General features: G+C 43.3%; 1 protein-coding gene across 1 annotated transcript in view; it reads right to left on the bottom strand.

Annotated features, from left to right (window-relative positions):
* Positions 1–1,439: 1,439 nt before the first annotated feature.
* The window catches only part of crhr1 (corticotropin releasing hormone receptor 1), a 102,158-nt gene continuing 83,288 nt past the window's right edge, over positions 1,440–20,309 (bottom strand). Inside the window, exons 8-14 of the mRNA XM_062530878.1 lie at positions 17,231–17,384; positions 16,710–16,770; positions 14,762–14,834; positions 13,984–14,069; positions 10,496–10,631; positions 8,174–8,215; positions 1,440–2,928 (exon numbers count right to left, since the gene is read on the bottom strand). Coding sequence (XP_062386862.1) covers positions 2,788–2,928; positions 8,174–8,215; positions 10,496–10,631; positions 13,984–14,069; positions 14,762–14,834; positions 16,710–16,770; positions 17,231–17,384 — 693 coding nt within the window. The 3' untranslated portion in view covers positions 1,440–2,787. The remainder of the gene's footprint in view (positions 2,929–8,173; positions 8,216–10,495; positions 10,632–13,983; positions 14,070–14,761; positions 14,835–16,709; positions 16,771–17,230; positions 17,385–20,309) is intronic.

The raw sequence follows: 20,309 nt of genomic DNA, 5'->3' as shown, positions 1-20,309 counted from the left end.
CTTCATAGAGACTTTGGTAACACTTTATATTAGCACACACATATTCACCAGTAATTAGCTGCTTACTAACATGTATATTAGTAGCATACTAGCCATTTGTTAGTCATTATAAGTCACTAATTAATACCTTATTCAGCAAGACCTTATTCTACCCTTACTAGACCCTTAATTAAGAATTTCCCCTATGTAAGCTCCTAATTACCCCTTATTCATAGTTATGAAATAAGTTGTTGCATATGAATTATGACTTAAATATACATGGCTCAGTATGGGGCTTGTAAGGTGGTAGTACAACAAGAACAGTTATTCACCCCTAATAATACTTATCAAAGATGGTCTATTCAAACTGAACTAGACACTAAACCACATGTGCTAATAGTGTACAAACAACTAATAATTAAGTCTTTGTAATGCCAAATATGTTCCCTATTCTAAAGTTGGATCTTTGTTCACTATTAATTCACAAATAATTTGGCACTATTAACCCCCATGTATGTATACTGCCTCATACTAAAGGAGAAATCTGGTGTGATTCAATCCTTAGCTCTGCTGTTTGAGGTCAGTAGGGAAGAATAAGATGCTGTCCGTAAGGAAAAGAACAGAGAATTTGATACAACATACAGTAGACCAAATAGCAAACCCACAACTTATTCACACCGGAAGTCTTATTTATGTGACCCTTCACACTTAAAAAAATAGTTTTGAGTTTGAGACTTTTGAGTACTCAGGAGCCAAGAAAGTTAGCATACAAATATATCCAGGTTCGCCTTTCTCGCTATCTCGTATTCATTATATATTTTGTATTTGTGCTAACTTAGCTGTCTGCTTCTTGTGTAGCCTACTATGTGCTGTAATACAGTTAATAAGTGTGAATAGGAGGCAACTTTAGTTTAGGGAACACATGGGGGTTAATAAGTGCCAAATGAATTGTGAATTAAATGTGAACAAAGACACAACTTTAGAACAGGGAACATATTTGGCATTACAAAGACTTAATTATTAGTTATTTGTACACTATTAGCACTGGTGGTTTAGTGTCTAGTTCCATTTGAATAGACCATCTTTGATAAGTACTATTCGGTGTGAATAACTGTTCTTGTGGTACTACCACCTTACAAGCCCCATACTGAGCCATGCATATTTAGGTCATAATTCATATGCAGCAACTTATTTAATAACTATGAATAAGGGGTAATTAGGAGCTTACATAGGGGAAATTCTTAATTAAGGGTCTAGTAAGGGTAGAATAAGGTCTTGCTGAATAAGGTATTAATTAGTGACTTATAATGACTAACACATGGCTAGTATGCTACTAATATACATGTTAGTAAGCAGCTAATTACTGGTGAATATGTGTGTGCTAATATTAAGTGTTACCGAGACGGTATAACACATTCATAAGCACAGTAGTAATCGTTTAGCATCAGAACGTAATTTGCTTTTTATAGATGTGTGGCTTGGTTGTTCTACATTTGAGACACCTATTTTTTTGTGAAAACTCCAATTTATATCCATTCCTTAATCACCCCCACCCCCCACACACCAAACACTATCATAGGTGGTTCATACCCACACTCAGATTACTCCCCTCTATAAATGCTCTGAAATGCTTACAGATGTGTTATGAAGACTCTAGACATAGATGTTGTCAAGACATCACCTATACAGAAAGCTCACTTCCTGCAGGTTACAGCAACATCCTGGGTTGTCATTATTTCACAAAAAAAAAAAAAAAAAACAGCTTTCTGATGTCAAATCAGATTGATAACACTGTACATACTGTTCTGTACCGAGGGGAATAAATGTATAATACTTCAAAGACACATCTATGAATAGTACTGAGTGACGCAAAGGACAAAGGGCAGTAGCCTGCACCGACCAGAGAGGGAAAAAAAGAGTCCAGCATAAATAGCAGTTCTAATAATTAGCAAATCTGTTAGATGAGTCTTTGCGCCCTCCAATTTGTCCTCTGCAAACATTGACATCTGATTTCAAAGGTGCGATTTCCACAAAGACTCTCCAATAAATCGCAGCCCCCTTAGTCAAGACGCAATTCAGCGTAAACTATGAGCAAGTTGGGTGTGTGTATTTTATCACTACGGATGTCTTCGCACCTTCTGGCTCAGTCATTCGTTTCTCCTCCTCTATGACCTTGTCGTTTCAAGTTTCACTCTGGCGACAAACTGTGTCCCAGCTCCTGCTGTGGCCAGAGGTGGAGGTCATTAAGGAACTGAAACGGACCAGAGGAAATTGAACTTTTGATTGCTGCCAGTTGACAGAATCCCTTGCCAACATCCCTGGAGAGCTAAACCGTTTACCGATCCTTTCTTTGGCTCCTGCAATCTGTGTTTTGGGGTCAATCAAGTCCCATTCTCATTCTCACAACAGATGAAACAGTTACTTTCTGACCCTTCTGCTGATCAAAACAAGCCTTTTGGCTTCTTGAGATGGCACCAAAACAAGTCGTTTGTCTCGTATGTGTGCCACATCTCCAGTCGCCTGTCGTCCTGTGTTGTTATTTGTTACTGACTGGAAAATTGTGTACCCTGTATGGACCTGTATGGTTTTCTGTTTTGTTTTTGTTTTGTTTCCTGGTCTCCCAGCAACTTAGCAGGAAGAAGCGACAACTTGACATGACATGACGTGACGCAACGCGACGTGACGAAGAGAGCCGGAGGTGTGTGCGGTGTAGGCTGTCGAGGAGGCGTGGTGGTGCAGTGGAACCAGGTGACCAAAGAGACCATAGCCGTCCAGTCGTCCAGCCAGCCGAGCCCAGAACCTTCTTTCTCACACGGCCGATGACTGCTTGATGCTGTGGAAGCTGACACGAGTCGGCGAGGTCGGGATGGACATGGCGCGTGCCACGCGGGCGCGGATTGAGTGTTTGTCCTGCCAACGGTGCCACCTTTTCCGAACTGCAGATCGAACCTAAGGAGGGGAAAAGATTTACAAATAATTATAGCATACTATATACAGTGTATATATATGCCTTGTGTACAGTGTATGCCTTGTGTACAGTATTTTGATTTTGTGACTTTCTAATGACAGCTTATGCTGGCCTCACACAATACGATTTTCAAGCAATTTCACAGTCAGAGACTAAATGTCAAAAGTCGGAATGAAATCATAGGAGCTTTACCGGAGTCGCGACGCGCTCCTTTCATTGTTTCATGTAAGGTGGCATTCCTAGCGGTTTTAAGTCAGTCCGAGTCAGTCTTTTTCTACACTCTAAACAAGGGTTCTTGGGGTGTATATATGGTAGACCCATGCAGGCTTTAATTAAGCAATAAGCCCCGAGAGGCCGTGCTTTATACTGTATAATCGAACAGCTAAGGGGCGTTGTTAGGCACGACGCGAAGCTGTTCGATCTGTTCATCTTTAATAATGCTTTTCTTATTGACAAGGAAGGTCATAGATTCAAAACAAAATAGCCACAGACCGACATATTAATTAAAATAACATCTGACACTTTTTTTTAAATCAGTTTTTATCAGTCAAGTGCACTTGTTCATTTAATGGTTTAGTGAAAGAATATGTTGAGCTGTTGTTATGTGAACAATGGATTTTGGATGAGGTTCACAGCTAAGCATTTTTTAATTAGCTCCTTTTCAGCTCTGAGGGTGAAGAGCATGTTCTGTTTGTAATTACAGGTCCGAAAAATCTCTTTTGAACATCTTAACTTAATCTATACATTTCAGGAATCGTGAAATAAAGCAATTACTGAGTGAAGGGATCTTGAATGTGTTTAATCAGTATAATTCAAGAGGTTAATTAAATGAAATGAAGACTTAAGACTTAAGGGGGTTAAGATTGAAAATAAATGTTAAAATATGGTTATGAATTATCATAATGTTCCATATGAGATCGATCAACACGTAGATGTAAGTTGTATTCAGTAACTAACATTAAGGAATTTAAATGTTACATTTAAATGAACTGTCCTTGATCACAATCTAACCCTGACCTTAACCCAGTGGTCCTCTAACTTTTCTAACAGGCAGAGTGTATGGGGCTTTAGCACACCTGTGCATACATGTAAATGCTTCAGGTGGGCTCTGGATCTGCAGTGCCATTGGCTCAGATTAAGCAGCAACTGAGGAATTGTAAGCGCTGAAATATGCAGCTTTGTGACTCTTTGGTAAGACTGAGAAATACATTTCTAATGATGAAACAAACTAAGCAATATGTGTCATCATTGGACATAACTGTATCTGTTGAGGGATAACTACTACAGTAATATCCTCAAGGGAACATGAAGATGGACTTTTTCATAAGATTGAACTCTACATACGAATGGAGGTACAGTAGGTGTGACCGAAATTCAGCTTTTCACATCTGAGCATTCTTTGTTGACCTAAAAAGATCTGTGTTTACATGTATCTTACTCTGTGTGTGCGTGCATGCGTGTGTGTGTGTGTGTTTGTAGGCACATGTAGATGTACTGTATTTGCGTGTGTGAGACAGAGGGAGAAAGCCAGACATAGAGCAAGAAAGAGAAAGGAAATGAGAAGCTGGTTCCTTTGAGGCGACATCACACACACACACACACACGCACACATCGGACACGCATAAGAACAAAGCAACACATTTTAATGAATGCACACAGATTCCTTTTTCTCGCTGCCAGACCTCTGAAGACGGCAGCTCCATGCTCATTCATGATAAAGCCCTCGATTACGCATGCATTGAGCACATGCAGGGCCTGAGACACCCCGAATACCCAAAACATTATGCTGATCAGCTCCACATTGTTGTCTTCATATGCTAAGTGAGCAGAACTTCAATAATTACTGTTTCTGGCTCTCTGTCGACACTCTCTCTCCCAGTAGCCTGAGGAGCCTCTGGTGTAAATGTCACATCAATTTAAAATGTAAAACCTCACGACTCCTTTTTGCAGGGAGTCAAAGGTTGCCATGACCCAGATGCATGCTGGGAGCCTGGTTTGCTCTTTTCCTCTCGAAGCAGCGGCGATTTGGAGGGTCTTCTCAGGTAACCAGATGACAGCCTGTCAGTTTGACCACTCTGCATGGTTTTTGCGTAATTAACATTTACCTTGCCCGGGGGAATGTGCCGGAATGTGTCACGGCAAGAGAAAGGACACGGGGCACGACGCTTATACTATCCACCCGAGGTGAACGCACGCACCGCTAGTCTTTTTCAATCCTCCACGTTTTTTTCCACTTCAATGTTTTTGCCAAGCACACTTTTAGCTCTTTCACTGCCACTGAGGCGGATCATGTTCAGGTTTCATTTCACGCTGGGCTTGAGAGCTTCTTATCTGTTTAAAGATAAAATAGTAGCATTTCCCTTCGGGAAGAGTCCCGGCTGTTTGGAAGTGGAATGACATCACCGGTAACTGTGGCCAAGGTGAAGATGGGGTGTGGAGAGGGGGAGGGGGAGGGGAGGGAGAGACAGAGTGCGGCCATTCACTTAATCAGAGCCTGTCACTCACCGAGAGCACTTCAGCATATGAAAAAGCACTTTCCACGGCAAATCAATGAAAGGAGTCCTCAGGAGGCTGTGGACTGTGCGCCGGATACGAGCCACGTCTGAGCCGGACGCCAATCTGGGTGTCTCTGGGAAAACCACTGAAACCTTAACCTGTCTTCCACTGACTCACACCATTGGCACCAGAGAGAGTTTGTTTATTCTCTCCCTGGCAGTAGACAGAAAGACACAACACAGAAACCCACAGAACCCTCATTTTCGTCTCATAGGAACATTTGTGCACTTAAAGTGCTTCGGGTCTACAGTGAAAGAACGGAAAAAACCTGTAGAATCAATTTTAAAAGCTTTGTGTCCGTCAAAATGACATCTTTGAGCCATGGGTAGGGAATGACAGGGGTGCCATACATCAGTTTCAGTCTTTGAATCCCAAACATTGCCTGCAGATGCACAATCTCTTCAGCCTCCTTTGGGAACAGTGTGTGACATGTCATTTTCTAATCGTCAGCACAACTCGCTGTGTTCCTACTGTAAAGGTCTCGATGTGAGGTGGCTTTCTTCCTCGTTTCCTCCTCTTTCTCCAGTGATAACATCCCTCTTTCTCTTTCTCCTGAAGCCGTTTTCCTTCAGGGACAATCAGGTCGGTAGCCACAACCACCAGAGTGCATATTTAAAGGCTATGAAAATCCAGCGAGTGCAGGCCACACTCATGAAACTGCCAGTCATCTCTACTGCTGCGGTGATCTCGGAGAGACCCCCGTAACGTTAGCGATCGATTGCCATTTGCGTTTGCTGAGCAATGGGGGAGTCGAAGGCAAACAGAGAGAATCTGTCTCGAGGGAGCTGACTGAATCAGAGCTGGGGCCGTTAAACGGTGAACTCTGCACCACCTCTGCACCAGACGCTCTCTTTGCTTCAGCTGAACTGGCACGCTGAGGGTGTGTGTGTGTTTTGGAGTAGAGGTCAAAGGTTAATGGGTGTGTCATCTACACAGATCTTGGGTGGGGAGGCTTGTGAGAAGTAGGTAGAAATGACTCTCATCTGCTGAAAGGGTGGTGAGACATTGGCACAGATTTATGGTGGAGGCCATGTCTGATGGTCACAGATAGCTAAAACGCTGGCTTTATAATGGCAACCACCTTTTTGGAATCCTGTAATATGTGTTTTATTCACCTCTGAAAATGAACAAAATGTCACCGGCAGTGTTTCACTTGACACTTTTTCAGTGTTAACAATAAATTTGGATCTGACAAGCTGAAATTGATGGTTATATTTAAGCCATACTTTAAACGTTAGAGACTAAATAACGGCTGCGTGCTCAATCATCATTTCTTTCCACAGTAACAATTTTATACCTTGCTGTGCACTGCAAATGACTGACAAAATGAGTTTCCAAAATGAATGTTGTTCAAGGAAACAATCACAACCTGCCTTTAGCACTTGGCAAAATTCAGTTTAGTCAAAGCTCAATGATGAGAGCCTTTGACATTCAAAGTAAGCTTTATTGAGATACATCTGAACCAAATTTAAGTGGTTATGGCAAAGAACGAACCCCCTAGTATTTATTGCAGGTGCCGCAAGTAAGCATAGGTGTGAAGAGTAATGTTAACACACTGATGAGATTCACACCTGGTGAGGGGCTGTGTTGATGGCCTTTCATTCATATGCCTGCATGGCACAAAACTGAAAACGCTTAAATGTCAGGGCAATGCAGAACTGCCATTTCACTTTCATCAAGAGCAACAATGTGGCACAGCAAGGATGAGGAAATTCACTAGCTGCTATCCATTAGCGCTGACGCCAAAGTCATGAGGCAAAGGAGTGGGCTTACAGCCAACACATTGAAGCTGTCCTTCGCTGGTAAAGCTGTTTGCGCACGGGGAACTGCCGTTTGGTATTCTTTCGGACTTTCCTGTACGTTGCTCTCCACTCTTTCATTAGTGCTGCAGATGCTGAACATGCATGTATTGTCCATCATATACCCCACCTCCTGCAAGCTCCACCCTTTCCCCAGCCACCCTGTTAAACCACCCTGAGTATTTATTTAGCGCATATATGAACACCTCTCACTCTGTAAATGTAATGTAAATGTAAATGTCGGCCTCTGAGCTCCATATCTGAACATGTCTAAATCCGTTTGACATCCGTTCCTGATATATTTCCTGGAGGTCATGTGAAAACAGCTCTAGCCTTTGCAACTGCGTGATGGAAAAAAAAACTGTGCTCTTGCCAACCATCCCTGTAGCTGTAGTTGCACAGCACTGTCAACTCTTTCTGAAGAGAGCTTCTCCTCAGGGAGAACAGAAAAGCGTGTAATTCCTGCCAGATTTAGACCTGGCTTACAATAAATATTTTATGGCGGGCGGGCTATTTTAACTGCCTATTGACTACAGGACAGGGGTGTTGGAGTTGGGGCGTACATCGGAGTGGGTTTATTGATTCGGCTGTCCAGTCTTGGCAATCTGCATGGCCTAATTTAACTGGGCTGCTTGGCTTGCAGTGTGCGGGCCCCTGCACATCACTTTTAGGGCAGTTTTAGCCTCTCAGCGGACAAAGGGAGAGGATGTGTTTTCAATATCCTCCTTAGAAGAAATTGAAAAAAGGTGGTAGTGGTTGTGGAGGGGGTGGTGTGATAAAGAAAAAAAGGCAAAGTGGAAAAACTGAAAGAGAGAGAGAGAGAGAGAGAGAAAGACTGGAAGGAGGTGCAGAGGATTATAAAATTGCTTACCTCACTGTTCAGAAAGCAGTAAAACACAGATACAAAGAAGCCCTGTGGAGGAGAGAGAGAGAGAGAGAGAGAGAGAGAGAGAGAGAGAGAGTTAATCATCTAAAGACATAATCAGCATATCAGCTTTGATCATACACATCCATTTGGGCTCCAGTTCACTATAAAGGTAGTATAGGGAAATCTCCATTGAAGGAAATCAGAACAGTGGCAGCCTTCAGACAGTCGTCCCTCTCTTGGGCCCGTGTTTGATCTTACAGCCTTTTCTCTGACTAATGCCGATTCCCCCTTTCAGGCACAATCATATATCCCTATGGCCAGGTCTTGTTGGGTCATATACTGTACATTTTCATCGGGGAGTGTGGTCGAAAGCAAAAGCAGTGAGCCAGCCACATACACGGGTGAAGTACTGAATACTAATACGCATGTAACTGTCAGTATTCATGCAATTGTGCGCTAATTAACATAATACTTTCACCGCTGTGCCGGGGGCACTGGAAGTGCATCTATGTATCAGGTCAGTGGTATTTTACATAATGCCTTGAAGTATTAAGGCTGAATTCTCCTATTTGCACGTAAATTGTGCAGAAGCCCTTTTTACAAACTCCCAGTTATGCACTCTTCAGTTAAGCGCATTCTCCCATCCCCGCTTCTGTCACACCCACAGTGTGCAAGTTTGAAATCATCGCGGCCTAATGAAAGAGGCATGATTTATTTTAAATAGAACCTGTCTGATCCGCCACCTCGTTCATTTAGGTTGATTTGAAAACGTGGAACCTGGACTTTCTCATTGACCCTCTGAATGTCATTTGAATCCAGAAAGAACAAAAATCTTTGATTTTGAAGACAGAACTTATTGTCCACATTTATTGCTGGTCGCCAGACTTTAATCCTGCACTGTTGCACTGTTGGACTGGTTTGCACTATCTCCATGACACACACCTCATACTGAATCACAGGGTCAGCCCCTGCCCTGTCACTGCAAGTGCCTCATGCTTATACATCCTTAATACATTCATGTGGATCATTGTTTTAGTGTCTTTAGTATATTTTACTGTTCTTTTAAGTCATGAGGATTTGTCATTTTAGTATCCTGTTTACATTGTAGTGTATGTTGTGTGTGGTGTCTCAAGCTACTGGGACCTTGCATTTCCCCTTGGGGATCAATAAAGTATCTATCTATCTAGAACTGACTTGAAATGAATGAAATTTCAATTTTGTTCTGAGGTTTGTTTATAGAGTCAAGACATGCTTAAGGTGTCCAGATTCATAATTCAAAACTCACTGATGAAAACATAATTGTCAATGGCAGCTGTTTCTCAAAATATCTATTTATCTTTGCTAAGAAGCTGTAGACTGGCACCTGCAGTTTCAAATACAGTAGAGAGACTGGCATAACAATACCAGCCACCGTTGCAAATGAATCAGAGACAGGAGAATAAAAACAATGCTGCTCGACAATAGTGCAGGCATCTGTGCAAGTGTATGGATGACTTTGGTCTAACTGGAAAGAAATCAACAGATTCCAACGATGTACTGTAGGCTAGGTGATGATGACGTCACATCAAGTTAAAATCGAAGAAGCAGTCGGTATAGGCTCCAATATCCAAAGTGTGAAGCAACTTGATACTTCTCTTTGTGATAGCATGTACTGTAGTGTAGTGAGACGTGACGGAGAAGATGAATCCCATTGGAGGTGTAACAGCACAGGTCAGAGGCTACTTTGTGTGCGTATAGCACAGGGGGCCCTTTTTTAACAAGCCTCTAACACCAAACGGAGAGAGAGAGAGAGAGAGAGAGAGCAAGAAAGAGCAAGAGAGAGCGAGAGAGCGAGAGCGAGAGCGAGAGAGAGAGAGAGAGAGAGAGAGAGAGAGAGAGAGAGAGAGAGAGAAAGTGTGACAAGACTAGCCTTTTAGCCTACAGAGGGGCTAAAAAAGCTGATATGTGCTAGTTAGTTCAAGGCCATGGTGAGCTTGGGCTTCTTGTTAGAGATGGGAAACTAGCCTTCAGAAAGTAAAAGTCCTGCCACATATTTCCTCCAACCAATCATTAAACCAGCTGACATTTAGTAGAGCACTACGCTTAAACTCCAATACATTTTCATTACAACTAATCTGCATTGATTTCGAACGTTTAACTGGAATCCCTCTTTGAACAGACTGAAAGGGTCTATCAAGGGGCTCCTTGTAAAAGTTTTCGTTTTCTTCATTACGTCACTTAGCTACTTTGAAACTCTGAGTGCTTTACAAGTGTTCCCAAAGAAGAAAACAACACATTACTACCACACCAAAGTGTTTTGGTGATTGGCCTTTTCTTTGGTTCTACCTGGAAGGACTCTAGGAAGGAGTTGAAGTAGATGAAAACTATCTGGGAGATCTCGTCTTCACCCGGGTTGACAAAGAACAGCATGTAGGTGATGCCCAGGAGCGGCAGGAGTACTAGAGTGGCCTTCACAGCTTTCCTGTCAGGGGGAAAAGACACGGGAGAGTTTACATTTGAAACTCTCTTTTGTTGTGAATAAACAGCTGATGAAATTTGGTTACATGTGTACTGTCTGCTGCTAAAATATGTTATATTTAGCTGGATAGCTAGCCTTTTTGGCATAGCATACAAGTAGCTACAGTAAGAAACAAACTATTGCTAAAACAAACACAACCTCAGAAACTATACTATTCCTTATGCATTTGTTCACTAGGCACTTTACTCTTTTTATGCTTTTCATTTCTGACTAAAATAAATGCAAAGCCTGTCACAATAGAAAGTAATATCTATTTGATATCTTCTCTGAAAAGTGAAATTATTACTTTGGCTTCACTGAACCAACCAGCATTGTGGTCAGCTGACAACATACAGTACAATTCACAGCATACTGGGTGTCATGGAAAACTATGACCAGTGCCAGAGTGATACTGTATGCATAAGACTACACCACATTATGGACAGATTCTAACAGTCTGGCCATGAGCAGCAGCATCCCCACCCTACCCAGCAGGGAAGGACAGGAGTACAGGTGCCCACCATCTGTGACATGCTTTAGACCAAATGCTTACCCCCTCCCCCAGATACATACACACGTGTACACACGCACGCGCACACTGTGCACACACACACACAGACACACACACGCACACACGCACACACGCACACGCGCACACGCGCACACATGCACACACGCACACACGTTGACCTGGAAAGTTACTGATGACCCTGTCTAAATATAGCTCACATCTGAGCTGAAGTATTTCTGTGTTTGTTCCTTTATGTATAAATGTGTGTAATGTGTACAGTATGATCTGCTAATCTCCATCTTAAAGAGATCCATATGATTGCCCCATTGTGCTCTAAATGGTCCTAGTTCTGTAATTATTCCGTTATGTAAAGCATTCATGAATAAGAAATAAATGTGCTTTTCCTGTACCTTTCACTTATGCTTTACTGCGTTTCAGCATACCTATAACTTCAAGACAAGAGCATGCGGATTTGACAGGAGTTTTAAAATGATTCATTCCCTGTTCCTGGGTGCCTCTCCCAATGAGTGTAGTTTTGTTTTTAGACGTCAAATCCTATTTTAATCAGAGCTCACTGTGGTCGAATTGCGTGTGTTTTAGCTTGCCTACAAATCTAGAATTACTATGTCACAATCCATGTGTGTGTGTGTGTGTGTGTGTGTGTGTGTGTGTGTGTGTGTGTGTGTGTTTGCACGTGTATGCAATCACATGTGAGTATGTCTGTCTGTCTGTATGTGTGCATGTCTAAAACTTCTACTCATGTACAGCCATTCTTGACCCATTTAAGCCAATCCTGTGGTAACACAGACTTTGTTCCCCCTAAGTGTACATGTATTCTGGTAACTGCGATGGGGCCGCACACTCAAATAATAACACACAGCTGCAGATTATAGCACAAATATCACTGAAAAATAACTTCAGCAACAACAATATACTGCATTCTATAAACCACTTTTTAAGGCACTCAAAGCTCTTTTAAAGTGAAGGAGCAATCTCACTAACCACCAGAGTGTAGCATCCACATATAAGCAATCTATAAAGGTTGCAGGTTGTTTTTCATAAAAGTATTTTCTACCACTATATAACAATATAATAACAATAACACTGACAATAATAATAATCATCATAATAATGTTGGTTATATAGGTGTGTGTGTGTTGTGTGTGTGTGTGTGTGTGTGTGTGTGTGTGTGTGTGTGTGTGTGTGTGTGTGTGTGTGTGTGTGTGTGTGTGTGTGTGTGTGTCTGTGTGTGTCTGTATGTGTCTGTGTGTGTGTGTGTGTCTCTCTGTGTGTGTGTGTGTGTGTGTGTATTCTGTGTTGTGAATGCTGTGTAGATGTGTTATGCAATTGCGCTCTTTCGGAGGCAGCTGTGGTGTTTTACAAATCCGTCCCACCTGCCATTTTGTGCTGTCACTGCAGGCAATTAAAAAACAGAGCGTGATTAGGTGGGAGGTAACGCCAGCGAGAGAGAGAGAGACAGAGAGAGACAGAGAGGGAGAGAGAGAGAGAGAGAGAGAGACAGAGAGAGAAAGAGAGAGACAGAGAATGAGAGAGATAGAGACAGAGAGAGAGAGAGCGAGAGAGAGAGAGAGATAGAGAGAGAGAGAGGAGAGAGATAGAGAGACAGAGAGAGAAAGAGAGAGAGACAGAGAGTGAGAGAGAGATAGAGAAAGAGAGAGCGAGAGAGAAAGATAGAGAGAAATAGATGATAGATAGAGAGAGAAAGAGAGACAGAGAGAGAGAGAGAGAGATAGATATAGAGAGAAAGAGAGACGGAGTAAAGGGTTGTGACTGCCATAGCTCACTGACTGACTGCTGTGTTAATGGAATTACCACACATGACGGCACCTTACCGGTGGGGTGGAAAGAGAGAGAGTCAGAGCGAGAGACGGACAGATAGAGCGCGACCGACAGAAAACAATCAGGGCTGACAAATGATGCCATTACACGACACAGGAGGAGAATCTGATTATCAATTCCAAATTAGTGGCTGTGAATGATAAATTGAATACATCCTGCCATTACGCTAGTTAAATAATATCATCAGAGAGTCACGCTTGCTGATCACACGACAACTGTCAAGAAGGGGCGGGGGATAATTAGGAGCTTTGGCGGAAGGAATGAATGCCATTCTCAGAGGGAACACATAAATGTGCACAGCAGACTCATATGCAAATCTCCTCAGGGTTTTAGCACTAACAGCCAGTCTGCACAAACACAAACATGCACACACACGCACGCACGCACGCACGCACGCACATGCTTGCACGCATACACGCATGCACGCACGCACACACACACACACACACACACACACACACACACACACACACACACACACACACACACACGGTATTAAATAACCAAAAGTTGTTCACTGTTTACAAACATGCCTAAATATTTTCTTTTCGCTTCTATTCATTTGTTTTAAATTCAAGATTTCACTCTGTAACACACATCTGAACCCCTCACATATGCACACACAAAATCACACACACATACACACACACACACACCAACTAAAACTGTAGCCTACATCTCTGGCAGTTGTCGCCGGCAGTCAGTCGAGGGGGCGGGTGTGTTAGACATGGTAACACACATACACACACACACACACACACACACACACACACACACACACACACACACACACACACACACACACACACACACACACACACACACACACACACACACACACACACACACACACACACACACACACACACACACATACACACACACCAACACTCACACTCACACACGCTTCTTCCCGACAGTGTTCAATCAGTCTGACACTCTCACCTGTACTGAATGGTCTCTGATGTTGTTGAGGCTCTGAGCTTGGTCATCAGGATTCTGACAATGTTGAAGAGAAAAATGAAGTTGATCTGTGAAAGAAAGAACAGATTTCATGAAAGAGTAGATTCACACACACACGCGTGCTCACTCACTCACTCACTCACTCACTCACTCACTCACTCACTCACTCACTCACTCACACACACACTCACACACTCACACACTCACACACACACACACACACACACACACACACACACACACACACACACACACACACACACACACACACACACACACACACACACACACTCTCTCTCAATACAGCTCTTCACATGATACTTAGAGTGCTATACATTTAATGAGTTAACTATGTGGCTCCATGATTGCTAATTACACCCTCACTTTCACTGATTACCAACATCATTCATACCAATATCATCCTTTCACGATGGTACTTCTGTTAAACTGCAATCACCAGAGAATTATCATATGACATATGACAGCCCCCATCCCTTGTGTAAATAGCATGCTGATAACTATGCGTATAGGGCCTTCAAAGGCAACTCTTGAGAAATTGCTTTTTCTGTGATAAGAAATACAGTATACATTGCAACCATTTATCAAATGGCTCAAGTTTATGTATGTATGCATATCTGGAATTTCTCTCTCTCCCTCCCTCCCTCTCTCTCTCTCACACACAAGTATGTGTGTGTGTGTGTGTGTGTGTGTGTGTGTGCAACCTGTATGAGGGCTACCACAAAGTGCATGTCCAGCGTACCAGCAGCACAAGGATCATCGGCCCCTGGTAGATGTAGTCTGTGTAGACGCCCGCCCGCTTCCCGAACCAGCACCTGCAGCGTTGGACCAGACAAGCAAACCGATCACACATCACATCACCTTCACAGAACACAGATCGCAGCCACTAAACAAGATGGCGGCGCACCACATGTAGCGGGGAGGAGTCGTTTCCAGTCATGGTCTTGATCTAATCCCTCTGTTTACTATTAAAGGGGGATTGGAGGAGGAGGAGCAGTTTCCAATCATGGCCTTAATCTAATTCATGTGTTTACTATAAAGGGCATTGTCAATGCAAGTCAGTACTACACGCCGCAAATACTTCACATATGTTCAACAAGAAATAACGAGCCAAAGAAAAGAAATAGTAAAGTGAGTTTGGAGGGATACAAGTGAAAGAGCACTAGGTACTCTCTCTTTGTCAAAATCAGGCTGTTTGCAACAGAGATATTGAGAGAGAGAAAATGGGGAGGGAAAAACAGCAGAGAGATGAAATGAAGATGTCTCCTACGGCAGACCTACAGTCGAATCGTTCATGCACAGTGTCAGGCTTAATGGATGCTGTCTGCAAGTAGTGTGTATGTGTGTACAGTATGTGTGTGTGTGTGTGTGTGTGTGTGTGTGTGTGTGTGTCTGCATGGTCTTATTTGGATCCATGGACTATGATTGAAGATGTATTCTGAAACATCAATCATTCCCTGCACCCTTTTTTAAAGATAATAAATAAATATATAAACCAAGCAAACTGAATGTCTGCACCGGTGATCTCTTTCTCTTAAGTCTGTTTGTCGGCATGTGTGTCGGCTGGGTTATTGACAAATCACTTTTGAACATTCAAACTTATGAGGGCATATTCATCTAAACCCCTGAGACGTACAGTACGGTTAAAAAGGCCTGGTTATTTGTGTGTGTGTGTGTGTGTGTGTGTGTGTGTGTGTGTATGTGTAAAGAGGCACACCTCTCAGGGTTTTGTGTCTTCCTGCCTGTCTGCCTGCCGACCTAAGGTTCTCATTATCGTGCATCACACACTCTTCCCCACCACGACACTATAGGGGCTGCCACTTACATACGGCAGTCACGGATCCATTTTGGCTCTGACAGCGCTAGCTTCAGTCTCCAGCTCTGCGGATGAATGGCTGGAAAGAAACTGCAGGACTGCTAATTGTGTTATGGCAGAGAAGCCTAAAAGGTAGGCTTTTTCCCTTGGCATACACACAATTCCTGATTAAAATGTAAAACTAGGCCCTTGCCAGTGACTCTAACTGAGAATCTAAAATTATGCTGAATGACTTCTCTGTGTATGTAATGTTTGCACAACTCCTTATTGAGGATGTGTGTGTGTGTGTGTGTGTGTGTGTGTGTGTGTGTGTGTGTGTGTGTGTGTGTGTGTGTGTGTTAGATTGTCAGCGGTCATTGTTGAAAGACAGATAGCCTGGGGAGGCCCTGGATCGATCCTGTAATGAGCTCAAGCAGAACAGGTCCATGGAGATAATTGGACCTAATGAGTCATGTGCCCTCATCATCAGCTACTGGTGTCATGACTTAGGGCAGAGAGAGGGAGAGAGAGGAAAGGAGAGAGAGAAGAAGAGGAAGAGAGAGAGAGAAAGTGCAAGGGAGAGGAGGACAGAGAGAAAGAAGAGAGGGTGTAGGGAGAGAGGAGAAGGGGAGGGGAAAGAGAGAAGGAGAGTGAAAGAGGCTTAGAGAAGTGGGAGAAAGACCAATACAAAGAAAGCAGAAAGATAAATGAATGTGAAAGGGAAAGGCATGATATATAGCTTGAGAGACAGAGGAAGGAAGGGAAAAGGAATAAGTCATAGTGGGCTGACAGAGAAGTGTGGTAAGAAAACTGATGGGTACGGTAGAGAGAGAAGTCAACAGGGAGTAACCAATCAGAACATGACATCAGATCCACCAACCGCACATTCACTCACTTCTCATTGTCATAGTAGAGTTTTCCGATGGCCCAGGCCACTATGATGGGGAATGGGATACCTATAAAGGAAATGCGTAAAATCAACGAGGATAATATTTGCGTATATTTTGGTAAAGCTAGAGGAAAATTGTTTTTGCACAGTACGTTACAGATGTTTTATAAATACTTTATGGATATCTGATAACTCTTGAGCTCTATAATGAAGTTATAGGGACACATCTGGTCTAGTCAGATGCTGCATGGGTATCATACAACAGTCACCTAACTCCTGGAAATAATGTGTGTGTGTGTGTGTGTGTGTGTGTGTGTGTGTGTGTGTGTGTGTGTGTGTGTGTGTGTGTGTGTGTGTGTGTGTGTGTGTGTGTGTGTGTGTGTGTGTGTGTCTGTGTGTGTGTGTGTGTGTGTGTGTGTGTGCGCTGTACGTGTGCCTGTGCGTGTGTGTGTGTGTGTGTGTGTGTGTGTGTGTGTGTGTGTGTGTGTGTGTGTGTGTGTGTGTGTGCTCGCGCATACAGTACTTACACCAGCCGATGCAGATGAACATCCACTTGCGGAGTTTGTCGGTGGAGTAGGTGAGCACGATAGCCGTGTGCAGGTAGCAACCCTCCCCAAACATCCAGAAGAAGTTGGTCACGTGGAAATAGTTATACGCCGCAGTCACCAGCCGACACCAGATCTGTACAGACACACACAGAGCGAGAGAAAGAGAGAAAGAGAGAGAGAGGGAGAGAGAGAGAATAAGTCATATGAAGAGGGGAAAGTATGTGTCAATTTACTGTAATAGAATAGAGAGAGAAAGAGGGTGAGGAAGATATATTAAAAGACGAAAAGAGCCAAGGGAGAAAAGTCACCCTTGATCACTTAAAGCACCCTTAATCACTTTAGAAATGGTTTCAATTTTATCATAGAGATTTGGAGGGATGACAGAGCAGCCACAGAGAGAGAGAGAGAGAGAGGCAAATGAGAGTGAGAGGTGGAGGTGGATGAAGAGAAAGGTGAAAGATAAAGGCAGAGTAAGCCTTGAGTGGACAGCCATGAGCCAAGAGATGGGCCTCAAATTAGGCTCTGGTATTTCATGTAGAGGGATAATGAAATCTTCAAATTAAGACACTGCCCATGAAGAAGCCCATGTATGTGGTTCTCTCTCTCTCCCCCCCCTCTCTCTGTCTCTCTCTCTGTGTGTGTATGTGCTTCTGTGTGTTTGAAATAAGACTTCGAACAACAACTTATACAACAGTTTGAAGTAAGACTTACACAACAGTAGACTGACTGCATTCATTAAAATAAACCTCATGACCTGAACGGCTCGATGGTCAGCAGTTCTTTTTTCTCCAAATTACTGTCTGAGGCCCCAAATTAACAGAGACTGTCCTGCAGACACACACTCCTACACCGACCGACAACACCCGTCTACCGGATCCGCCTCCGTCCCTCAGCAGGAACTCCTCCAAAACGCTCGAGTGCATCCCGCAGAAACCTCAGCCTTGGCAAGCATCTCTCAAAACCCACGCCGAGAAGCAAGGACCTTACCAAGGACCTCTCAATTCCCCCAATTACATCCACTCTGGCTCTGATTAGATCACATTCACATTCAGACGGAGTGCTCCAGAGCAGACCCAGGAGAGAGAGTGTGTGTGTGTGTGTGTGTGTGTGTATGTGTGTGTGTGAGTGTGTGTGTGTGTGTGTGTGTGTGTGTGGGGGGGGGGGGGGGTTGGGTAGTGGAGATCATTAATCAAATGATTACTGGAGCTGCATGGACTGATGTCTATCTCTTTGTAGAAAGGCATGTCTGCTAATCAGTAAAAGTACTTCTACTTCTGTTACTTATTATAACATGAATTACTTCTATCAGAACAACTATTATCACTGCTATACAGTACATTACAAACATATTGTGACTACTGCTACCAAACATTTACCTACAACTTTGATTACTATGATGAATTCCTTAATGAGTAATAACAATCAACGTGTTTTTTCCCTATCCCTAACACATAATGCACAATGCAAGAATGCAAAGGCATAATCAAACGCGGTCAGTAAATTAAGCTAAAACAGGACGGGAACTGAAGGTGTGGTCCAAAGTGGCAGCAAAGCGACTATGTCAGAGATGTGGTAGACATACAGTATTTACACCAACTCTGACCTCACTCTGACTTTATTCCGACCTTATTCTGCCCTCAGGAAGGAATGTCAGAGCAAATAGGAAATGCGTTTGGACTTGAGGGCAGAATGGAGAGTTCAGTTCAGTTCATCTTTATTTGCAATTTGCCCAGCAGCCCAGGTACAAGTACATGTGCATTGGAATTCTTGTAGAGGTCTCACAGTCACAAAGATAGAAAAGAACAACGTAAAAATGACAAACGTTGTGAGAGAGGAACGAGGTTGCGCGGGTAGCGGATAATAATGGTAGAAAAACGAAGCTAGGCAAAGAGCTGAGGAATGACACAAATAGGGTGTCTGTAGCACGCTGAAGGCAAAAAAAGAGGAAGTTATGAGCATGCCATGGCGTTTTATAGTCTCTACATCATCCATCATCCCTGCACTCTGATGCCCTGACGTGCCATCCAGCCTCTCGTTGCTCCTCATTGGAAGAATGGGTGGGCTGAAGCTGCTCAGCGAACGATATGCATGAAATGTTTCATCTCAAAAGTATTGAGCTTGAGCTTTACGACCGAGTAGCTTCGCTCTCAGTCCCACTCCGTTCTACTACGGCTTGGGAGCTATAGAGTGCTCACCGATTACTCTTTCATTCACTTGTTTTCTCTTTCACTCTCTTCCTCTCTCTTTATTTCCCTTCTCTTCAATATAACTTCACACTATACAGGTTCAGGTATTTGTGGCGACTGTAAAGCTCCCTCCAGAGTGTCAATATATTTATATTTCATGTGACTTGTCCCACCTCTACACAATGAAAATTCTTTTGTTGTCGAGGTGAAGGACTAACAACAGGCAAAAACGATCTCCAAAGAGCTATATCTACTGACAAGGTAATGTTTCACGCGTTCATGCATCTTGCAAGATTCGGCGGGCCGCCATTCTTAGAAGTTGCGCTGCTGGTTTTCTCGGTAGGGATTCGCTACGTCTATGCTGTATCGCTATGCTGGGTGAACAATTCGACTATCACAAGTTCATTTACCGTCGGAAAGGTTATAATAAGGTGAAAATCTTGTACCTTTAACACTCTCCGCCACCTCTTTCTCCCTTGAACACTACATCTTTACTGTATGTCTTCTCAACTCCCGCCCCCTCTCTTTCCCTCCCTCCCTCTCTCTTTCCCTCCCTCCCTCTCTCTCCCTCCATCACTGTGTATTGTCAGTGTGTGCTCACATCAAGGTGGTGGCATAGAGAGTGCAGGAGACACAGGTGACGTGCCGTACGGTGACAGCTTTTGTCTGGTGTCGTCAGGAAAAATGCGCGCCTGGAGGCAGACATGGATCACAAGCGTCTCTCACTCTCAGTGTCGGCTTCAAACACCTTCACCTGATGTTTACCTACATCTTGCGACTGGGGCAAAAGAAACATTTAACTTGCCGAGCCTTTCATGGAACGATATCTGGCAACCACTTCAAAAACCCAAACATGAACTAAAAGCAAACAC

Source organism: Sardina pilchardus, chromosome 3 (genome assembly GCF_963854185.1).
Source record: "Sardina pilchardus chromosome 3, fSarPil1.1, whole genome shotgun sequence".
NCBI lineage: Eukaryota > Metazoa > Chordata > Actinopteri > Clupeiformes > Clupeidae > Sardina > Sardina pilchardus.
Note: the sequence above shows the minus strand (reverse complement) of the source record. Positions and strands in the feature narration are given on the sequence as shown.